At 39.0% G+C, this 20,129-nt stretch overlaps 1 protein-coding gene across 4 annotated transcripts in view; it reads right to left on the reverse strand.

The window, feature by feature from the left end:
• Positions 1-757: 757 nt before the first annotated feature.
• EBF2 (EBF transcription factor 2) overlaps positions 758-20,129 on the reverse strand; it is a 131,215-nt gene continuing 111,843 nt past the window's right edge. For 2 of the 4 annotated variants that reach the window (XM_082255462.1, XM_082255461.1), the window contains exons 9-17: positions 17,441-17,571; positions 14,258-14,384; positions 10,169-10,257; positions 9,400-9,465; positions 9,128-9,302; positions 8,529-8,714; positions 7,407-7,574; positions 6,209-6,286; positions 758-1,894 (exon numbers count right to left, since the gene is read on the reverse strand). In XM_082255462.1, coding sequence (XP_082111588.1) covers positions 6,228-6,286; positions 7,407-7,574; positions 8,529-8,714; positions 9,128-9,302; positions 9,400-9,465; positions 10,169-10,257; positions 14,258-14,384; positions 17,441-17,571 — 1,001 coding nt within the window. In that variant the 3' untranslated portion in view covers positions 758-1,894; positions 6,209-6,227. The remainder of the gene's footprint in view (positions 1,895-6,208; positions 6,287-7,406; positions 7,575-8,528; positions 8,715-9,127; positions 9,303-9,399; positions 9,466-10,168; positions 10,258-14,257; positions 14,385-17,440; positions 17,572-20,129) is intronic. The other 2 variants (XM_082255464.1, XM_082255463.1) reach the window with 1 other exon arrangement.

The following is a 20,129-nucleotide window of genomic DNA, read 5'->3' on the forward strand; positions in this document are numbered from 1 at the left end:
AAAATACTGAGCCAATCAGGTTATGCTTCATGCACATGTGCTGATAGTGAGTGTGTTGAGCAGAGAGATAAACATTGTGCTGTTGTTTAATGTCAGCAAGCTAGAGGTGTTAAGCTGGTCATAGACAGTTTGAATCTCAGCCGGTTGAGCAGGGACCAGCCGAGATTCAAAACAAGTATGGGCAGGCTGATTGTATCCAAGTTAATCAACTTGGATAAAACCGGCCTGTTGGAATGTTCATGTGATTAGTGCCAGAGGCCGGGACAGCACAATAAATTCACAGCACAATGTTCTCTGTCGGGAGCTTCACAGCACAATGTTCTTCGCCAGGAGCTTCACAGCACAATGTTCTCCGCCAGGAGCTTCACAGCACAATGTTCTCCGCCGGGAGCTTCACAGCACAATGTTCTCCGCCAGGAGCTTCACAGCACAATGTTCTCCGCCAGAACACAATTGCTTCACAGGGAAGGAATAGAGGGATTTTCTTTCCTGCAACCACAGGAGAAAATCCCTCCATCTATGGCTGACTTTAGACCATGTTTTCTTCAACAAGTTGAAATTTAAGATCTGTCTGTGCTGTGTGGAAACATTGCAGGGATCACAAGAGCGGCTGCACAGATTTACAAACCCTTTGGCGGGATAAACTCTTCCCATGTTTGTATTTGAAATTTGTATTCCTTTACTTCCTAGGAGTTCAGCCTTAAAGTGGGAACTTGAGATGACCCTTTTGGAAATATTAAACAATTGGAATGATGTAGGCTCAAAAAGTTAACCGATCTTTCAACAGTTAGCTCCTGTCATACAGTTCCATGTGACCATTGCCAAATAAAACATTGAAATCATGGGTCCAAACTATGTATGTTTTTTATGTGATTGCCTAATAAAATCCATACTATAACCCTGGTAAGACAATAAAATAAAGGGCATCTTTATAAATATACCGAAAAATAATCCTATCCTCTAGCCTCAACCCTATAATGCTTGACCACTGGTGTAGAACATTGAACATCTGGGTCCCCTTTTGAGAGATCTATGCCTAGGGCTACTGCTTCTGTTGTAATCCACCACTGTGTGTGACCATCTATCACCCACCAGAGGAGGTCTAGGCAGATGAAATCCATGTTGTTAAACATTTAAAATGACAATTGTATATTTATAGGTTGTAACTTGTGACAAGGTAGCAGTATGAGTAGCCAAGCCCGGCATTGATCAGAATTAGACCTAGACGCATGCAAGGTCCTCAATGTGTATTATCTGTGAGACCATGTCTCCCATCACCCATTTTATCATTTATTATTATGTTGATCTTTCATCCTAATTCTAAATACAATAAGTTATAAGTTTATTCAATTAAATAATGTAAAACATATTAAACATTAAAAAATGTAAGCATTTAAGCAGACACATACAGCAAAGGAAGCAGATTATCCTTGAAGATAAAGGATGCAGAGTCCTCCCTGCCGATACCCTGTTCAGTCCCTTTCGTAATTTTTTTTTTTTTTATGATCGTCCCAAGGCGCAAACATAAAATCGGTATCAGAAAAAGTTGGCTGAAAATAGAAATAGTTTTTTTCCTACAAAGAAGAAAAAAAAAAGTATCCAAAATATTCCATGTGGTTGTTTGATGAAATCCCAGCGCTGTACAGGATTCAGTTTAGTGTGTTCGCCACCAATCAGACGTAAGAAGCATATTTTCCCAAAGGCCTCCTCTCCCTGGTATGTTTGTGGTGGATCTCTATAGATACAACCAAGATCCTGGCTTTGTAGATCCAATTCCAGACATGGACCCTGCCATCACACACAATGTCTTGTTTTTTTTTTGTTCTTCACTTCTGATACATATACAAACAGTTCAGTCTGTTTCACATAGGAGGGACTACCAACCCCGTCATAGCTAAAGACAAAAAGAACAATAAAAAAGAGTCAGGCATTACATGTATAATGGTAACAGAATATATTAAAAAAAATAAAATAAATTCCTTAAAAATAATTAGAAAATTGTGAACATTATTATAATCTTTGGTATCTTTGGTATTTTGTATAAAATAGATGTCTGTGTTGTTGTATATCATTTCAGTCTTTCATTTTTTAAAACTAACTCCAGCCATAATTTTGGCAGTGAAAATTTTTTATTACTGTCTGTGACATCACTAGGAAGATTTTTAAACATTTCCTGTCCCTGCGTCACCAAAACAAAAAATGCCAGCTTGGGGAATGGCCAGTTATCACTGCTACAGGAAGGCATGGAGAACAGAACAATACAGTAACAAGTCAGTGGAAATCTCCCCATGGTATGACACTGTCTCCAGAACTAGTGTTCCGATTTGAGAATATCTCCTCTACTTCAGTATTGGTGGCCTCCATAACATTTTATACTTCCAATTACTTTCTTACCCAAATAAAATAGTCACAGGGATAACTTCTCCAACAGAGAAACAGACAGCAAAAAATGACAGGGGCATACTCCTTTCCCACTATACCCTTTGAGTGGAGTTTCATTTCTATAGTCTGGATTACATTCTGCTGGTGACACTCCCAAAGGGGAAGTTTTCAATGTGTTTCGTAATGGGACTGCTGTTTCATTTTCTTGTAGTTTAGGTTTTTTGTTCAGTAACTAGAAACGATAGACTGTTTATATGTCATGCATTCCATTTGTGCAAAAATCTTTTGCTGGTTGCATGTTTGCAAAGGCCAAGGTCTGCTACATGTTAAAATATTAGAAAATGCCTATCAGACCTAGCGGTAACATTTAGTAGAAGTTCCTTCTACTAAATAGGCTGTATTGCTGCAGGGGTGGCTGCACGTAGAGTTTATTGATAACTATCTCTAGGTTGAAATAATTTTGGTGGGGAGTAGGGGAAAGCTCTGAGACAAAACATCAAAGGTTTTTAGAGAGCTGAGGAGCACAATATGGAAAGTAGACATGAGTAGAGATAGAGAGTCACTGAGTGGGATGAAAAAGTGGGAGTGGACATCAGAGAATCGATGCCCAACCAAGCTGGTGACAGGGACTTCTGACTCATGCCACGGGCACTCATCCTAGATGGTATTGTGAGTAACAGCAAAATCCAGGAGTGGTATTAGAGGCCCTAGAGCAGTCTTTTTCATCATTTTTAACATTGAGGAACCCCTGAAATAACTCTCCAGTCTAAGGAAATCCATTGAATAATTACTAAATCTACAGCTAATGATGCATTAGTATGATGATCAGTAGGAAGAATGCCCCTTATATTTGTGGTCATTGGGAAGAATCCCCCTTTACAGATAGCTCAAAAGATAATTTACTTCAATGGTTAGTCATCTGAGAGACATGAGTTGCTCATAGCCTAAAGCAGGGGTCTCCAAACTATGGCCCTCCAGTTGTCCAGGAACTACAGTTGTCCAGGAAGTACAATTCCCATAATGCTTAGTCATGTCTGTGAATGTCAGAGTTTTACACTGCCTCATGGGACGTGTAGTTTTGCAACAGCTGGAGGGCCGTAGTTTGGAGATATCTGGCCTAAAGCCACGTACAAATGGGATAAATACTGGGTATCATCACTGATTTGGAGCCAGTTGGCAGACCTTTTTTGGTCAGGTCCCTTCGATAGAAGCCAGCCGACATTGGGCCCATGTGTACTGAAGCTGGCCTGACAGAAGCAGGCCATTTGGCTGGCTTCTGTCAAAGGGGCATGACCAAAAAAGGTCTGCTGACAGACTCCAGATCAGTGCCCTCAGCCAATGGCTGAGAGCGCTGACCTAAGTGTTAAGGCGGGGGGGGGCACCCCCGTCAGAACACAATGGAACAGCAGGGGAGATCACTGTACTAATATTGAATTAGTGGCTACGACCTGAGCTGTCAGTTTTTTTTTTTTTTAGCCCACTGGGTTAAAAACTGTTGAAGCCCGAGCAACCTCTGAAGGAACCATGGTTAAGAAAGGCTGCCTTAGAATATGAGTGGATTCTAGTGTACACTCCTTTAGCCTCCATCTGTCTAAGCCCTGCATATATTAAAGATGTACATGGGGAACATTTCAATGACACGCCAGTCTGATCATGTAAGTAACTGATCTCCGGTATGTGCATTGTTTACAACAGGCTTTTTCAGCATGCCATGGATCACAAAAGCATACATATATCACAGAATAATGTTGTGCTGCCCTTTGCAGATGTCTGCTCGAGCCTTGCTGTCCCTGACAAGTCACAGGAATGGCAGTCAAAAACAATGCGTATTTACACAGGCTTTGCGGCATCTAAGGTGTAATACAGGCTGGTTTCCTGCCTGGCTCCTCATCTCTCCTCTGCCCTACAGTGTGTTGGCTGAATGGCTGCCAGTGCAGGGATGAGGGGACATCCCTGGGGTATGAAGGAGACCTTTCCGAGGCCAGTGCTGACAGACTGGGCCTGGGAGTGAAACAAGATCCCTGGGTATTCCCCAGCCCCTCCAGCGATCAAGTTACCATCATAACATTTAACTGTTTACCTGCTAGAACGCATATATACCTAGCTATATACCTAAGGCCTCTCTACTTTATGAAAAAAAAATATGAAGCATTTTTATAAAACTAGGGAAAGCTAAAAACCGCACATCTTCTGTGAAAAAATATAATATTTTACTAACTAGCCATTATATAAAATGGGAGATTTTCAGACTTGCGCATTATAAATAATACACACTAAAAAACAACATATGCAATTGGGGGGAATGCTTTATGTCGAATTGACTCATTTTTTAATGTCTTCTGTTGTTTAACTTTCATAAACATTTTGTATTGGGATATATACAGGATCTTTTGCGACTTTTGGGAAAAAGATTTATCTGTCATAAAGAGGCGTTTATGTCTGTTAAAAAACAATATCTGTTTTCTGAACGCCTTCATAAAATAGTGACTTTTGCCACTAAATTAAAGCAGGCCTGATCTTTCAATTTCTGACCTGTGTTTTGGAAAATAAAGCAAAGGATTTAATTTGATTTGTAGGCACCATTGTGTTTCCTAACTACCAGCAAGTGTCTTACAGAGCTAAAGAAATTGGAAAAAATATAGCTGTTTTTAGCTTAACCAAAGATCATTTTATTGTAAAAAAAATGTCTGAATAATAACTATGGGAAACAGCTTTATTTTCTGCCCCAGATGTGTTTGTAGCCAAACTCATACATTAGCCCTAGTGATTTACTTCACCTTTGCACATTTTTGAATCAGGGACAGGTGAGTATTGGACTAGGAAGGGTGGCTGGGGGGCAGGGTGCTTACCATATGAGTGTAACTGCACAAAAGGTAAACTAGGGTGGGTAATGAAGCCAAAAATTATTTTTCATTTTAAAAAGCTGCTGGAGGATCAATTTTTTTGTATTTGACCCAAGCAAGAATTGGGCTTTAGGAACTGATGAGAAATAACCTATAGCCACCAATCAAAAATCATCCCTCATTGTATATACTTCTCTTATATCATTAAATGTAAAATCTGGCTGCTAGAGGATATTAGATGTCATTCGTGTTAGCACTACTTGTGTTATAGGTCAACATAATTCAAATCTTTTTTTTTTTTTTTTTTTTTAATGGAAAAGGATGCAGGAGAGAAGAATAGTCACGTTGTGTCTATATGTGATAGTGCTGCATTGCCCAAGCTGTATATGAAATTTTATGACTGGTCCTGTCTGATTCTCCACTCCAGTCAAGCAGAACACTGCAGCTCCATGCTGTGAACCCTACAGAGATTTCCCAGCAGCCTCTGTACTCTATGTTCTGACAGGCCTAAGTCCCAGTGGAAGAGGGACTTCAGAGCTCCGACATAACTAGTGGGGGCTGCAAAACACTCGGGACGGCTCCCAGAAAGACATACTCTGTATGAGTACAACCAACAAATTCACTATTCTAAATGCAATTCTTAGATCTTATCCACAACTAATTATATTATGACTTTTATAAGAATTGCATTAAACTAAATAGTACAATTCAAGTGGCCTAAATATATGTACAAAGGTGTGGGTTTCCTCTGGGTCCTCTGTTTTCCTCCCACTCTCCAAAGACATGCTGGTAGGTTCATTGGCTTCTGTCTAAATTGGCCCCAGTATGTGTATGTATGAATGTGGGTTAGGGACCTTAGACTGTAAACTCCTTGAGGGCAGTGACTGATGTGAATGTACAATAAATATGTAAAACGCTGCTTAAATTGCGTAAATATAAGTACCTGTAATAAATAATAAATAAATAAATAAATAAAAGAGCACCTCTTGTGTTCGGTGGTGTTCAATTGTTGGGTTCAAACCAGGGACCGCCAGGGACCTTATCTGTTTCTAGCTTGTATGCTAGATAACATAAGAGATAATGGGAAATTGAAAATTCAGTCCACCTTTGAAACACTTTTTACCAGTTTCCATTTTTACCCAACGGAGTGAGCTGAGGGCCCCACAATTGTGGCTTTTTTAATCAATTCTTTATCTGGGTCTGTGGTTCCCCGCATTTCCTGAACTGTTTCCCCTGCTATTATTGGTGTTCTGGTTTGTGGTTCCTTGCCATTCCTGGTTTGTGGGCACACTGAGCACTTTGTAGTGGACAGAACTAGCCAACGGTCTTTTCATGTTCACATGAAGCACAGATTGGCACTAGTTTACCTGAATTTAAGCTTGTAGTAAACTGACCAAACTTGCCACCAGTTCTAATGTGCAAAATTTGTTTGATCATCATGGATCTTATAATTGTAAGCCCTGCTGGAGTAGGAAGTGTTATGAATGCTGATCACACACTGTGAGTTGCTGCCTTATATTTTGCTAGTTATATGAATTTTGATCAAACAGTTAATCCAATTAGAAATTGTTCATCTATCTACTTACTAATTCAAAAATATATCTGTGTCATATACATCTTAAATTTAGAGAAAGAAAGTTAGAAAACAACTTTCCCATGGGGGCACCTACAGCAAAAAAAAAAACTGGAGTGAACCAGAGGAGAAACCTCTGTAAGGTTTTAAAAGTACATACGATAGGTTTTACCTGTTCTGCTCGGTTATGGTATGCCTTTAGCCCTTCCCTAATGTCCCCTAGAGGAAAATTCTGTAGACTTCTTCCCCTGGGGGACAAGCCATGGCTTGTAGTGCTCTCTTTTCCCATCTCCATAGGCACAAACATGCACTTTAACATCTTAATAAGATTTATCTACCAACACTAATTATTAAATAAACACAAGGTGTGTTACTATAATCACATGCTAGCTTTCCTTTTATTATTAACATTAGGAAACGGTAGGTATTGCAGGTGACTCCTCCACTTTCATTTTTCACACATTTTCATATATAAGCCCCCTACTGCAAATATACATAGTAAATAGCATGTTTAACTGAAAGGTTTTCACCTGGTTACCTAAAACAACATGTACCACATTATGTTTCAGATTTATGGGTGTGCACTTTAACATCTCATGTGCCCTCACCTCTAAAACCATTGCCATTACCACTGGAACAGGCTGGAGATGGGGAACCCTGCGGTCGAATTACTGGAGCAAAGGCACTCTTCTGTTTCATGGAGGGGAAGACGGAGGAGGAGAAAGGCAGTATGGATGAACTTCCAGATGATCCAACGGGTGGGCTGGAGGGCATAACTGCAATGCAAGTATGGGCACAGTTAGACTGAGAATAAGTCAATGTTGAAATCTAGACTGTGCTCTTAGTAGACCAATCTTGATCTTGCTGGTGGTCTACACCCTTAAGTCTAGGTTCAGTCAAAAAGAGGAGGGCCCAGTTACAACAGTGTAGGTCTAGGTCCATGCACAAAAGACTAAATCTGCACATATGTCTAGCCGGATAAGTTTTAGGGTTAAACAAGATCTAGGCAGAGGTTAATGCATATATGTCCACCTTCAGACAGGAGTAGAGGCATACAAGTCCAAGTACAGGCAGATGCACATGTACATAGATTTGTCTGTAGGCAGAGGTGTAGCACATAGGTCCCAGTGCATGCAGACATTAAGACTCATAAATCAAGTTTGAGGCAGATGTCTAGACACAAATCTATGGTAAAAAGGCCTAGGCATACATGCCAGGGTCTAGACAGAGATGTGGGCACGCAACTCTGTCTCCAAACAGATGCCTAGGCACATAGATCTAAGTACATACAAAAGTTCTAGGTAGGTGCAAGGCCTTAGTTCTAGGCAAAGGTCTCAGCACACATTTTTAGTTCAAGATTTATTGAAATGTCTGTATTGCCCATACTAGCCAGTAAAAAAACACATGTTTTATTATGTGACTTTCTCTAGAGAAATAATGCTTAGAATATATTTGTTGGTATGTACAATGCAGACACCTTCCTCAAGTCATGTTCTAAATTTTACTCTTATTAAGCAGTGGGGCTAATATATGAAAACTGGAGTAAGAAAGTGTAAACATACACTCGATATTGTCAAACCTGACTGGTTAGTGTGAGCAACATTTCCAGTATCCCTTTCACTAGTTTTCATAAATGAGCCCAAATTAAACTGAAAATTGGGAAAACTCGGTGTACATACACATCTTATCATTACACAATACACTGTGAAGATTGAGAAGAAGATACTCACTGCCATAGGGTGATGTAGTGGGAGAGCCGTTGATGAATCCTGGAGATCCTGGGACCCCCAAGTTCGACATCGGAACGTTACTGTAACCGTTCATGCTGTTGCTTGGAGTGCTGTAGTTAGACTGCTGGGGAGTGGAACTGGTGGAATAGCCACGTGGGGAGATGCTGCTTGTATTCCGAATATATCCTGAATACAATCAACAAACATTTAGAAACCATACAAAAGATGTGCATAAAATGTATGGTGGTTCTAGAACATGCAAAATGAAAATGGAAGTACATAGTTATGTTTTCCTCTCTTTCAAGGTTGTGCTTAGTTGGGAGTCTTGAAGTGTGGACAGGGTAGCATTTAGCAACAACAATAGGAATTCACATACTGGGGTTGGCCAAGTACAGATAACTGAATGCCTTGTGCTATATTAGGTTGCAATACATTTATGTTGGACTGCAGTAAATCTTAAAAAGGGCTGGTTTTAGTATGTTACTGTTCTTTCCTTTAATAAATACATGGCACCAAAGACCTTTGATGAGAGGAACAGACAAAGCCACATGGAGCCCTGGTACATGTGACAAAAAGGTGTTACATAATGCATTACTTACCCTGGTTATTGGCCTGCGAGTCTGAAATTGTAACTCCAAGCTGCCCCCCATAGGAGTTAATTCCCATCATGCCACCGTGAACAGGGGAGCTGGACAACGTAGGAAGCTGATTATGGTTTCGGGGGACACTATACAGAGCCTCGGCAATGTCTGCAGCCCTCTTCAGAATGATATCCTTTTCATAAGAAGAAAAAGTTGTAATTGGAGAGAAAAATATAGAAAACATGCTCATAGATTTCTATGAAGACCTAAATCAGGTATTGAACAATTACCTGGTTATTATGGGGGGTTCCATATAACGCCTCCACCAAATCCGCTGCTCTCTTAAGTAACATTTCCTTGAAAACACAACAAACAAAAAAAGTAAGCTAAAAGGCTTTCTGGAATGAAAATCAGTACATACTTCCTATACCCTCCTCTGTAAAGCTTGCAATTTACAGGCCAAAATTGTTGTATTATATTAACCCTGTTTTAGCAATTGTGCAATAACTTCATCATAGTGTGACACTGGATTGCACTGAAAACAATCCCACTGGATGCATTCATTGAATTCTGCTAAAGAGATTTTATTGAAAAGAAATAACTTGGTGGTCCGCATTACCCTATCATAGACTTTAGTGAGAGAGTTGCCCCCAAAGCACTGAATTTGACTTGTGTATGTTAGCTGAAGAGGTTTTCTGAAGGTTTCCAGTGGATGAGATCTGTGTGTATGACCTTTGTTTACAGCAAATGTAGGTCACACATCGTCTCCTGAACTGTATATTGCTAGCTATTCCTGGTTCTTAAGAGACCACAGATAAATGGTCTACAGTTCTTCTGTCCTATTCAATGAAGATTATGATATATACAAAAAAATACACTACATAAACCTATCTGTATTCATCAGATATAAGTAATCTGCAATGTGATTGGTTGTTGTACTTTGTAAATATCATTGCCCTACTGCTTTACTAAACAAAGCCACCTGTATTTACATAGTACTTAGGGCAGAACTAAGTACCAAGTTACAAAGTTACAAAAGTTCATATTTGCTAATCTCACCTTTGCCAACCTTTCAGGGTCACCAGGATGTCTGGGGATCACCTTCTGTAACCTCTGGAAGCCATAGTCAATGGTGGGTTCATTTAATGCTAAATGAAAAAACATCTGATTAGTGGTGTCCAGCAGGGACAGTGATTTACAGAATGTATATCCATGAGATGTGTTTAAGTGTGACTATAAAATAGACTGGTGATTGTACCTGTGTTGACCGTAACAGTTTCAAGCCTACCAGTTCAGTGGTCAGCATTTCATGTCTCAGTCTTTTAAGTGGTTTCTAATAAACCAGTAAGATGATTCAGCTACAAAATGTTAAAATCTAGATAGTGCAGCTTCTGTTGGATACTCAGTTTATTCCTATTGCAAATCTTGGGTTATCAGATTGCTTGCCATTTAGCTGAGAAAAAGAAGCTATGGCTATGGCTCTCATCTGTATCTGTGATCATGGGAAGAAAGTTATCATCAGCAATTCCAAAGGCATTTGGTGCACACAAAGTAGATTTTCATTCTTTGTGGCTGTTAAGTATTATATTAAAATACATTTATTTTTATTTTTTTTTGTGCCAAGCATTTGGCTTTAATAAGTTGAATAGTCTCACTACCAATAAGAGGGCTCAGTGAAGGTCCTTTACAGAAAATGTTGGGATGTGCCAATAACTTTACCTGTCCATATCTCCAGAGCTATTGATCATTTTCACTGTCTTTGAGCTCTGCCACTATTTTTTGAAACTCATTAGATTGTAAGCTCTGCAGACTGTCACCTGTTTTAGATCAAGCCATTTTACCCCCGACTGCTGCCACTAATTTTCTCAGCAAATCAGTATCAGAACATACTGTAACCTCCGCTCCTTGTTTATCTAAGAAAAACATCCTCAAATTAAATGAACAGAGAAGGTCACATCCCCACAGAAACTGAATTTCTATTTACTTTTTATTAAGTAATTAGAAGGAACATGAATTTTAATATAACAGGAACCAGACAAGAGGGAATTTAATAGAAAATCTAAGACTTGAAGGGAAAAAAAATGTAACGTTGGCTAAACTTAGACTTTCCCCTATCCCACTGGGTATGTTTAAGCAGTTTAATAATACACTTTCAGCTGCCACTGAATCTCAAACCCCAAATGAATTAAGCTGGATGTGATTTGGTATAGTCCTGGGATAGAGGTAATGTGGAAGAGGCTCCATATCACATTATGTCCCAGCTCTGTTTACTGACACCTACTGCACCTTGCAAATGGATGTAAAATGGATTTTTGGAATAATTGTTTTTCTTTATAGAATATAGTGAACCCTTTGGGAGCCCAGTGTTCTCACTCATAATGGGCAGCAATGGTTATAATTTGTCACTAAAGCAAGGTGTGAAATGTCTGCTATTTACACTAGGTGATGCTTGCAAAGTGTGATTCATTATTTATGGATTTAAATTTAGATTACAGAACATTTTCTGTTTTAGCAGTATTATCTGCATCATGATTCTATAGCCTGTGTTGGTTCTTCAGAAGAGAAGAGGTTATAGCACAGTACTTGTCTGTATTGTGTTATTAAATCTACTGTACATGGTTTATTTAAAAAAATAAATATATATATATATATATATATATATATATATATATACAGTACATCACAAAAGTGAGTACATCCTCACATTTTTGTAAATATTTTACTATATCTCTTCATGTGGCAACACTGAAGAAATTATACAATGTAAAGTAGTGAGTGTACAGCTTGCATAACACTAAATTTGCTGTGCCCTCAAAATAACTCAACACACAGCCAATAATGTCCAAACCACTGGCAACAAAAATGAGTACACCCCTAAGTGAAAATGTCCAAATTTGGCCCAAAGTGTCAATATTTTGTGTGATCACCATTATTTTCCAGCATTGCCTTAACCCTCTTGGGCATGGAGTTCACCAGAGCTTCACAGGTTGCCACTGGAGTCCTCTTCAACTCCTCCATGATGACATCATGGAGCTGTTAGAGACCTTGTGCTCCTCCACCTTTTGTTTAAGGATGCCCCACAGATACTTAATAGGGTTTAGGTCTGGAGACATGCTTGGCCAGTCCATCACTTTTACCCTCAGCTTCATCAGCAAGGCAGTGATCATCTTGGAGGTGTGTATGGGGTCGTTATCATGTTGGAACACTGCCCTGTGGCCCAGTCTCTGAAGGAAGGGGATCATGCTTTGCTTCAGTATGTCACAGTACATGTTGGCATTTATGGTTCTCTAAATGACCTGTAGCTCCCCAGTGCAGGCAGCACTCATGCAGCCCCAGACCATGACACTCCCACCACCATGCTTGACTGTAGGCAAGAGGCAAGACACACTTGTCTTTGGACTCCTCACCTGGTTGCCGCCACACACGCTTGACACCATTTGAACCAAATAAGGTTATCTTGGTCTCATCAGACCACATGAATTGGTTCCAGTAATCCATGCCCTTAGTCTGTTTGTCTTCAGCAAACTGTTTGCGGGCTTTCTTGTGCATCATCTTTAGAAGAGGCTTCCTTCTGGGATGACAGCCATGCAGACCAATTTGATGCAGTGTGCGGCTTATGGTCTGAGCACTGACAGGCTGACCCCTTCAACCTCTGCAGCAATGCTGGCAGCACTTATACGTCAATTTCCCAAAGACAACCCCTGGATATGATGCTGAGCATGTGAACTCAACTTCTTTGGTCGACCATGGCAAGGCCTGTTCTGAGTGGAACCTGTCCTGTTAAACCGCTGTATGGTCTTGGCCACCGTTCTACAGCTCTGTTTAAGGGTCTTGGCAATCTTCTTATAGCCTAGGCCATCTTTATGTAGAGCAACAATTCTTTTTTTCAGATCCTCAGATCCTCAGAGAGTTCTTTGCTATGGGGTGCCATGTTGAACTTCCAGTGACCAGTATGAGAGAGTGAGAGCGATAACACCAAATTTAACACACCTACTCCCCATTCACACTGGAGACCTTGTAACACTAATGAGTCACATGACACCAGGGAGGGAAAATTGCTATTTGGGCTCAATTTGGACATTTTCACTTAGGGGGTCTACTCACTTTTGTTGCCAGCAGTTTAGATATTAATGGCTGTGTGTTGAGTTTTTTTGAGGGAACAGCAAATTCACACTGTTTTACAAGCTGTACACTTAATTCCTTACATTGTAGCAAAGTGTCATTTCTTCAGTGTTGTCACATGAAAAGATATAATAAAATATTACAAAATGTGAGGGGTGTACTCATTTTTGTGAGATACTATATATATATATATATATATATATATATATATATATATATATATATACAAAGATTTAGGAATTTGTGAAAAAGTGCTGTGAAGTAAGGACACTGAAATATAATGAAACACGTCTTTCATTTATCAACAGCCTGCAAAGTGCATAAACAGCAAAAACAAATCAAAATCAAATCATATTTGGTGTGTTCATTTTTGGCATAAAAAACAACATCAGTTTTCCCAAGTACACATATATGTACATTTATTTAATTTCAATTAATATATGCTGTTTCTCTTAATATGAAAACCTGTAACCCCCTGTATACTAATTTCCTGCATATGTGCTTGACTCACTGCTGATTTTTTTAATTGAACGAAAAATTGTATTAATTTCAAATAAAATTGTGATTTATTAATGTTGCTGATTTATGCAAAGTGTGAGTTTTTTCTTTTAGATAGATCTTTAATTCCACCACAGAGATTGTAAAATACAAATCATTTTATTAGCACTTTAAAACACATGGGGGGGTTTACTAAAACTGGAGAGTGCAAATACTGGTGCAGCTCTGCATAGAAACCAATCAGCTTCCAGGTTTAATGAAAAGCCTAATTGAACAAGCTCGCGTTAGGAGCTGATTGGCTTACTATGCGCAGCTGTGTCACATTCTAAGTGTTTCCGTTTTAGAAAATCTCCACCTTGGTCTAAAATATAGCAGAAAGAATCCAACAGGGAGTGTTCCTAGAGGTATAGACTTGAAGGTACCCCTATGCTTCAGCTTCTGATAGCAGGAACATGGGCTTCTGTGATTATGGTTAGCCCCTTGGGATAAGGATATTGGAGATTCTCTCTGATCAGCAGTCACATTTACCTGTGTAAATAAACCTTCCAGGGGCTCCTTTGCAGAACTGTTTGGATTTGTAGGACAGGGTCACTTCTACTACTCCTGGAATGTGTCGCGGTGGTGTTTGTACCCGGATAGCATGTGGAGTGATCAGCTGTGAGAATAAAAAGAGAAAAAATAAGTGAGTAACTGAAGTGAGTTCGTTAAAATGCAGCTCTCAAAGTATATCTATAGCCAAAATCCCTCTTAGACAGTTGTTTCGGAGCAATTGTTACGATTAGAAATCTTCCCCTTTATTCCTATTCTGGTAACAACTCCTAATTTTACATTTTCCTCCACTTTCAGTCCAGTGATAATGATTCCCAGAGCATACTGAGAGAGTGAATCTACCTAATGGGAGAGACAGACAGCAATACCAACCCAACAGAGTTTCTAACGTTCTACCATTTTATCAAAAAATGTAGGTGCTGCCATACTAGTAACCTGGGTCGAAATTGGAAGACCGAAGTTCAGGCTTTTAATACTTCATTGCCTACATGGTTTTTCTGTGTCAGTGATGTAGTAAGTTTTGAAGCTATTATTGCACAAAGTCTACAGATTTTAAAATGTAAACTGTGTAGCATCTTTCATATTTCTATCTATGCAGGTCCACTTTGAATACATCTCTGATTAAAATAACTACGACCCACTGACACAAGACCATTGGTCTTCTATTATTTCTATATTCCAGAATTTATCTTTGATGTCCTTGCCTCCCAACAATTTGTTCCCTATTTTAAGCCCCTAGAAAAGTTTAGGCATGTAGCAAGTGGTATGGTTTAATGGAAGTACAGTTAAATTGTGAGGATCTAGGCTAGAACTGACTGAGATTACATTTTTCCATATTTTAAGTGTAGAACTTTTAGAGGGTGTGTGATTATCACATTTTCTGAAATTAACACATATCGGAGATTTAGGGAAAATGACAGCTGGAATCCAAGTCACAGTGCGTGGACTGCATATACAGTACCACCAATGGTTCAAATCTATGCAGATGAGTCTTTGGCAGGGAAAATGGCTGAGATGTATGTGAGAAACAGGAAATAATAAATTTTGCCATATAATCAGAATAGCACATTTATAATTTTAGAACTGAATATATATATATATATATATATATATATATATACATATATATATATATATATATATATATATATATATATATTGTAAACATCTGGAAATAATTGATGAGTTCATCTTTAATTTTATGGTTTCCAGCCAAGTATTCCGCAGCTCAGTTTTTTTGCCACAGCTGCATCCTTGATATGGGTCAGACCTTGCAGTTCACCTTGAGATGTCATGTTATTTTCTATATTGGATGATCTGTTTCATTTTTAGACCACAATGCAATGAGTGACAGCCCATACCAAATCAGCTTCCATTGACTATGCTCAGAATCTACTTTATAATGTAAAAATCCGTTCTATATCTGCAGAGCATGTAATAAGTTTCAGTTCAAGGGTATGGATATAGCCAAAAAAAAAAAAAATCATGTGACTACTACGGGGGCCAGCAACCTTTTTTCTTAGTTTTTGATAACACATAGAAAGGTTAGAACCCTTGTCAGATTTTTTTAATGCTACCCAGGACTCTGTCTGTAATTGTTGCAGATTTCCCCCCACTTCTTTTCTGCTTAGACCATTGTCAACAGGACATGAAGGGAGAGTAAATATCTATAACAGAGCCCAGGATAGCAGTAAAAAGCTTCCCCACACTATTTAAATCCAAAATAAAGTTTTGGCTTGACATACACTTTAATGGTTTTCCTGTGGGCCCCTTTACACATAGAAGCACTGGATACTAGGTGCAACTAAGTAAAAAAATACAAACATTATAGAAGACCAACAGTTCATTTAGTGAAAAAAAAATCCTCATTTCTAATTGAGTTGTCGGGTCATTGGCACATGTGACAAAATTTAAAAAACGTATGTGGCTGCTCCTAATTGTAAGCTTGCTATAGCTGATTAGGTCTGAAACGGATAGAAAAAGTTTAGCTCCCATAACGCAGTGAAAGGTTCCCCATTCCTATCTATGTAAGCAGTACTGTCAGCAGAGGGGGTAGGGAGAGACACAAATATTTTTCAGCTCCTTCTGTCATGCTAGGTTTAATACCTTTTTTATAGCACTGTCTAATGCACTAAATCACTTTCAAGGTGGATGGACCATATAGAGCACTTGGCACTTTGTAACTTAAGTGTTATTGCACACATATTTATTTTTGACTATTTAAGTTTTTTTTTTTATTTATGATCATCAATATTATTTATATTGTCAGCTAACAAGTTTTATACATAGTTTTTTGGATATATAAGAACACTCAGTCCCGGTTCACACTGTTCCGACTTGTCAGGCGACTTGGTCCCTGACAAGTAGTGGACCGTGCTGTGGAATTGGAACCGTTCTAATAGGAGCGACTCAAGTCGCTCCGACTTAGAAAAAGGTTCCTGCACTACTTCAGGGCGACATCGGAGCGACTTGCATTGACTTCCATTATGTGAAGTCGTTGCAAGCCGTGCCGAAGTCGCAGTGCACAGGCGACGGCATAACTCGCCCGAAGTCGTGTCGCCCTAGTGTGAACCGACACTAACACTAAGTAATTTTTAGTGGGAAATATTTGGAAATAATTCATGCACATAATTAATTCCTTCACTACTTGGTTTATTGAGAGCAGCACCATATACCCTACTATCACACCAAAGGTTTAATATCTTGACTAACAACTGCAAAATCGCAGCAACTTAAAGATGGGCAAGAACAAATCTTCTGTGTTTCTAGATAATAGACAAGATCATATGGTCCCTTATTAGCTGCCGCTCTGTCTTTATTTGGCTCCTTGATCCACCTATTAGCAGGGACATAATACAGACTTCAAAAGAATGTCCATGGTAAACCTTAAAAAAAATGCCTTTGGATGACATAGATAATTTACTCAACTTGCTGAAAATAACAGCTAAATAGGGATCACCATTCCCATACTTGACAAATGAAAAATTGTAATGTTGCCTCAAACAACTAGTGAGCATTAAAACCAATATACTTTTCTTTTGGATTAGCATTCATTCATTTAATAATTAGGATTATGATGGGGATCCCCTCTGTAAACAATGACAGCCAAGCAGATTTTGTTAAATTGCGTACAACCTATCTAGGACATACCTATTCACTTACCTCACTCCAAACCAGCATTGTTCCAAAGACCACTTGAAGACCATCAAAGAAATTGTCCCCAATGATGATGACCATAGCGCCTCCTGTAGTCCAACCTTCACTTGGGCTTATGGCCTTGATGCAAGGTGTGGCTGTAGATATATAAACATATGTCATATCACTCAATGTTCTACTCAGTAATGTTTGCCATATCCCTAACATATCATCAAGAACACATATGTGTTTGAGGAGATATGCATGTGCACATAATAGTGCATATGTCTGTGTTTAGAAGCTTAAAGCAGAATATATAAAGGCGGTCAATGTAAGGAAAATTATTTCCTGAATACAACTGACACATTGGAAGAAACAACAGTTACCCTCTTTTCAGCCTAATATTGGATAAGAACAGAAAATAGAAGCATAGCCTTTCAGCAAATGAGAATGTAATGTGAACTATTTCAATTGAGGTGTGGTTAAACCCTAAAAACCTTTTCCTCTTTGTTCCTGTTTAACCTGTTAAGTACACTATTGAAAGCATTTTGTTTTATCAGTAAGCCCAAAAGTTTCTGTTGATCCTGTTAGAAATCCAGTGAGTTCCTATATTCCCATAGTGAGTTGATGAATCTGCCTCTGTTATCAACCGCATCTAGTTCACCTTTTGTGAACCTCAGAACACTTCCAACCTATTTTATGAAGATGAAGAAAGGGGAAAGATGTCCTACCCTAGAGTGACAGCTCTTCTCTTCCATTAAAAAAGTACAGTAAAGTGTGTTACTGGCAGGATCACCAAGAAAAAAAAAGGAAAAAAAAGCCTAAAAAAAGAAAACTATTGCAACCACCACCTCCAGGGATGGGTAATTTTCAATGTATTTTATTATTGTACTTGGGTTTAAATACACTTTAATTCCATCCAAAACCTATTTGACTGTTGGTGGACTGTTGTATTTTTGATCATACTTTATTAGCTCTGAAGAATAGTAGCGTCACTCCATACATTTCTAATCTGAGCTGGGTAGGGTGGCATGGCTAAAATCAATACTAAGCATACAAATCACTAATCTAAAGAGTTTACACACCAACTCCATGTCCCCCCCCCCCTTAAGATGAACTGTCAATTACTGGGAGAATTCACATCTGCACTGGGGTCCCTTCTGTGTTTATCTTTGGGAAGTGTAATTTTATAGTTCATAACTTCATTTTACATTTCCTTTTCACATTCTTTTTAAGGGCGTGTTCTGGCTAAAGTTTTGATTTCATTGCAGAATTGTGGATTATAACCAGACTTAAAAATACTTAACAGTCTGTCAGATAATGGAAAAAAATCATCATATAAAAAAGCCAAAAAAACACAGATTTTATAGTAAAGACAGGCCATTGGTAACAGAAAACTGCGCTGTAACACTTGTATCACTTAGTGGAGTCTACACAGGTGATAGGAAGCTTGTTGTGTCCCTTGAGGCCTATTTTCAATGGGGTAGAAGACTGTTTGTTTAACCAATAGATAGCAATAGCAGTGACACCCCAGTAACTTGTAAGAGTGTGCAGGGGGGAAACAAAATCCAGGAAGTTCTACACCTTCCAAAATTTTATTTACACATAAAACATAAGCTTGTCCCAGCTGTTTATTCCACTGAAGTCCTTTTGAATATATCCATTATTTGGATAAAACTACTTGTGTCTTGTTTATCTCTCCCAATAGGTTATAAAGGGATTTCCAAGAAAAATATAAAAAAGCTATGTTACTGGGACCCCCAGCTATTTTACTGAGATGTCCACTGGAGTCCCCTAACATTATGTCTGGGCGAACAGTCAATTGGTAGAAATCCTATCCCAAACATGTTACACCAGATATGGCAGCCATGGACTTCAGTTTGTGGCTTTCCTTACTGTCCCTCTCCATGAAGTTTCAAAGTTGGTTAAGCCAGCTACTATTCTGTGCGAAACCTGCACTTAGTTTACTCTGAAAGTATTTGAATTGTGCCATAAGCCTGTATTTTTATGGACAGTTTGCAGATGCTCACAGTGAAAATGAATTTCAGTGTTGTGGTGGTAGGGTGTAGCTCAATTCTGCCGAAATGAGGACCACTCCCCCTCTCAATAGCAGGAAAGGTATTGTTTTCCTGAGATCTCACCTAAAAACATTGGAAGATATCCAATAACTCATTTGAATTTTCAGATACAATAGAGTAACTACGTATACACATGAGGAACAGTGGCTTCCAAGCCAGCCCCCCCCACCCCCCAAAGTGGAACTGTGGTTGGGCTGTGGACATTCAAATGCTTACATATTCTTAAAGAAAACATTACATTTAAATAGCATGGTCTATTTATTGGGGCCCCATCCCCGATCCTAGTTTGTTGCACACAAATGTTAAAAAAACACTTGAGTGGGAAAGAAGTTAGTTATTATACCTACCTTACTCCCGCAGCGCCTAGGCAAGGATGACATCACCATCCATCACAGAGAATTGCAAGTAGCGATAATCTCGAGAGATGACGCTACTGCACTGTGCTATTTGGGGTGCCCAGCATCGTCCGGAATCTCATTGGAAGGATGGTGTTGTCACCCCTTGCACTATGGAAGCCAGGGGAAGGTTAACGTGTTTTTTAAACATTTTGTGCAGCCAATAAAGAAGGTGAGAAGGTCCTGAGTAAAAAAGCAAGCCATGCATAGAGTGACCTCCAAAGACTACGTACACTATGAAGA

The sequence above is a fragment of the Pelophylax lessonae genome, assembly GCF_965119305.1.
Source record: "Pelophylax lessonae genome assembly, chromosome: 4".
Classification (NCBI taxonomy): domain Eukaryota; kingdom Metazoa; phylum Chordata; class Amphibia; order Anura; family Ranidae; genus Pelophylax; species Pelophylax lessonae.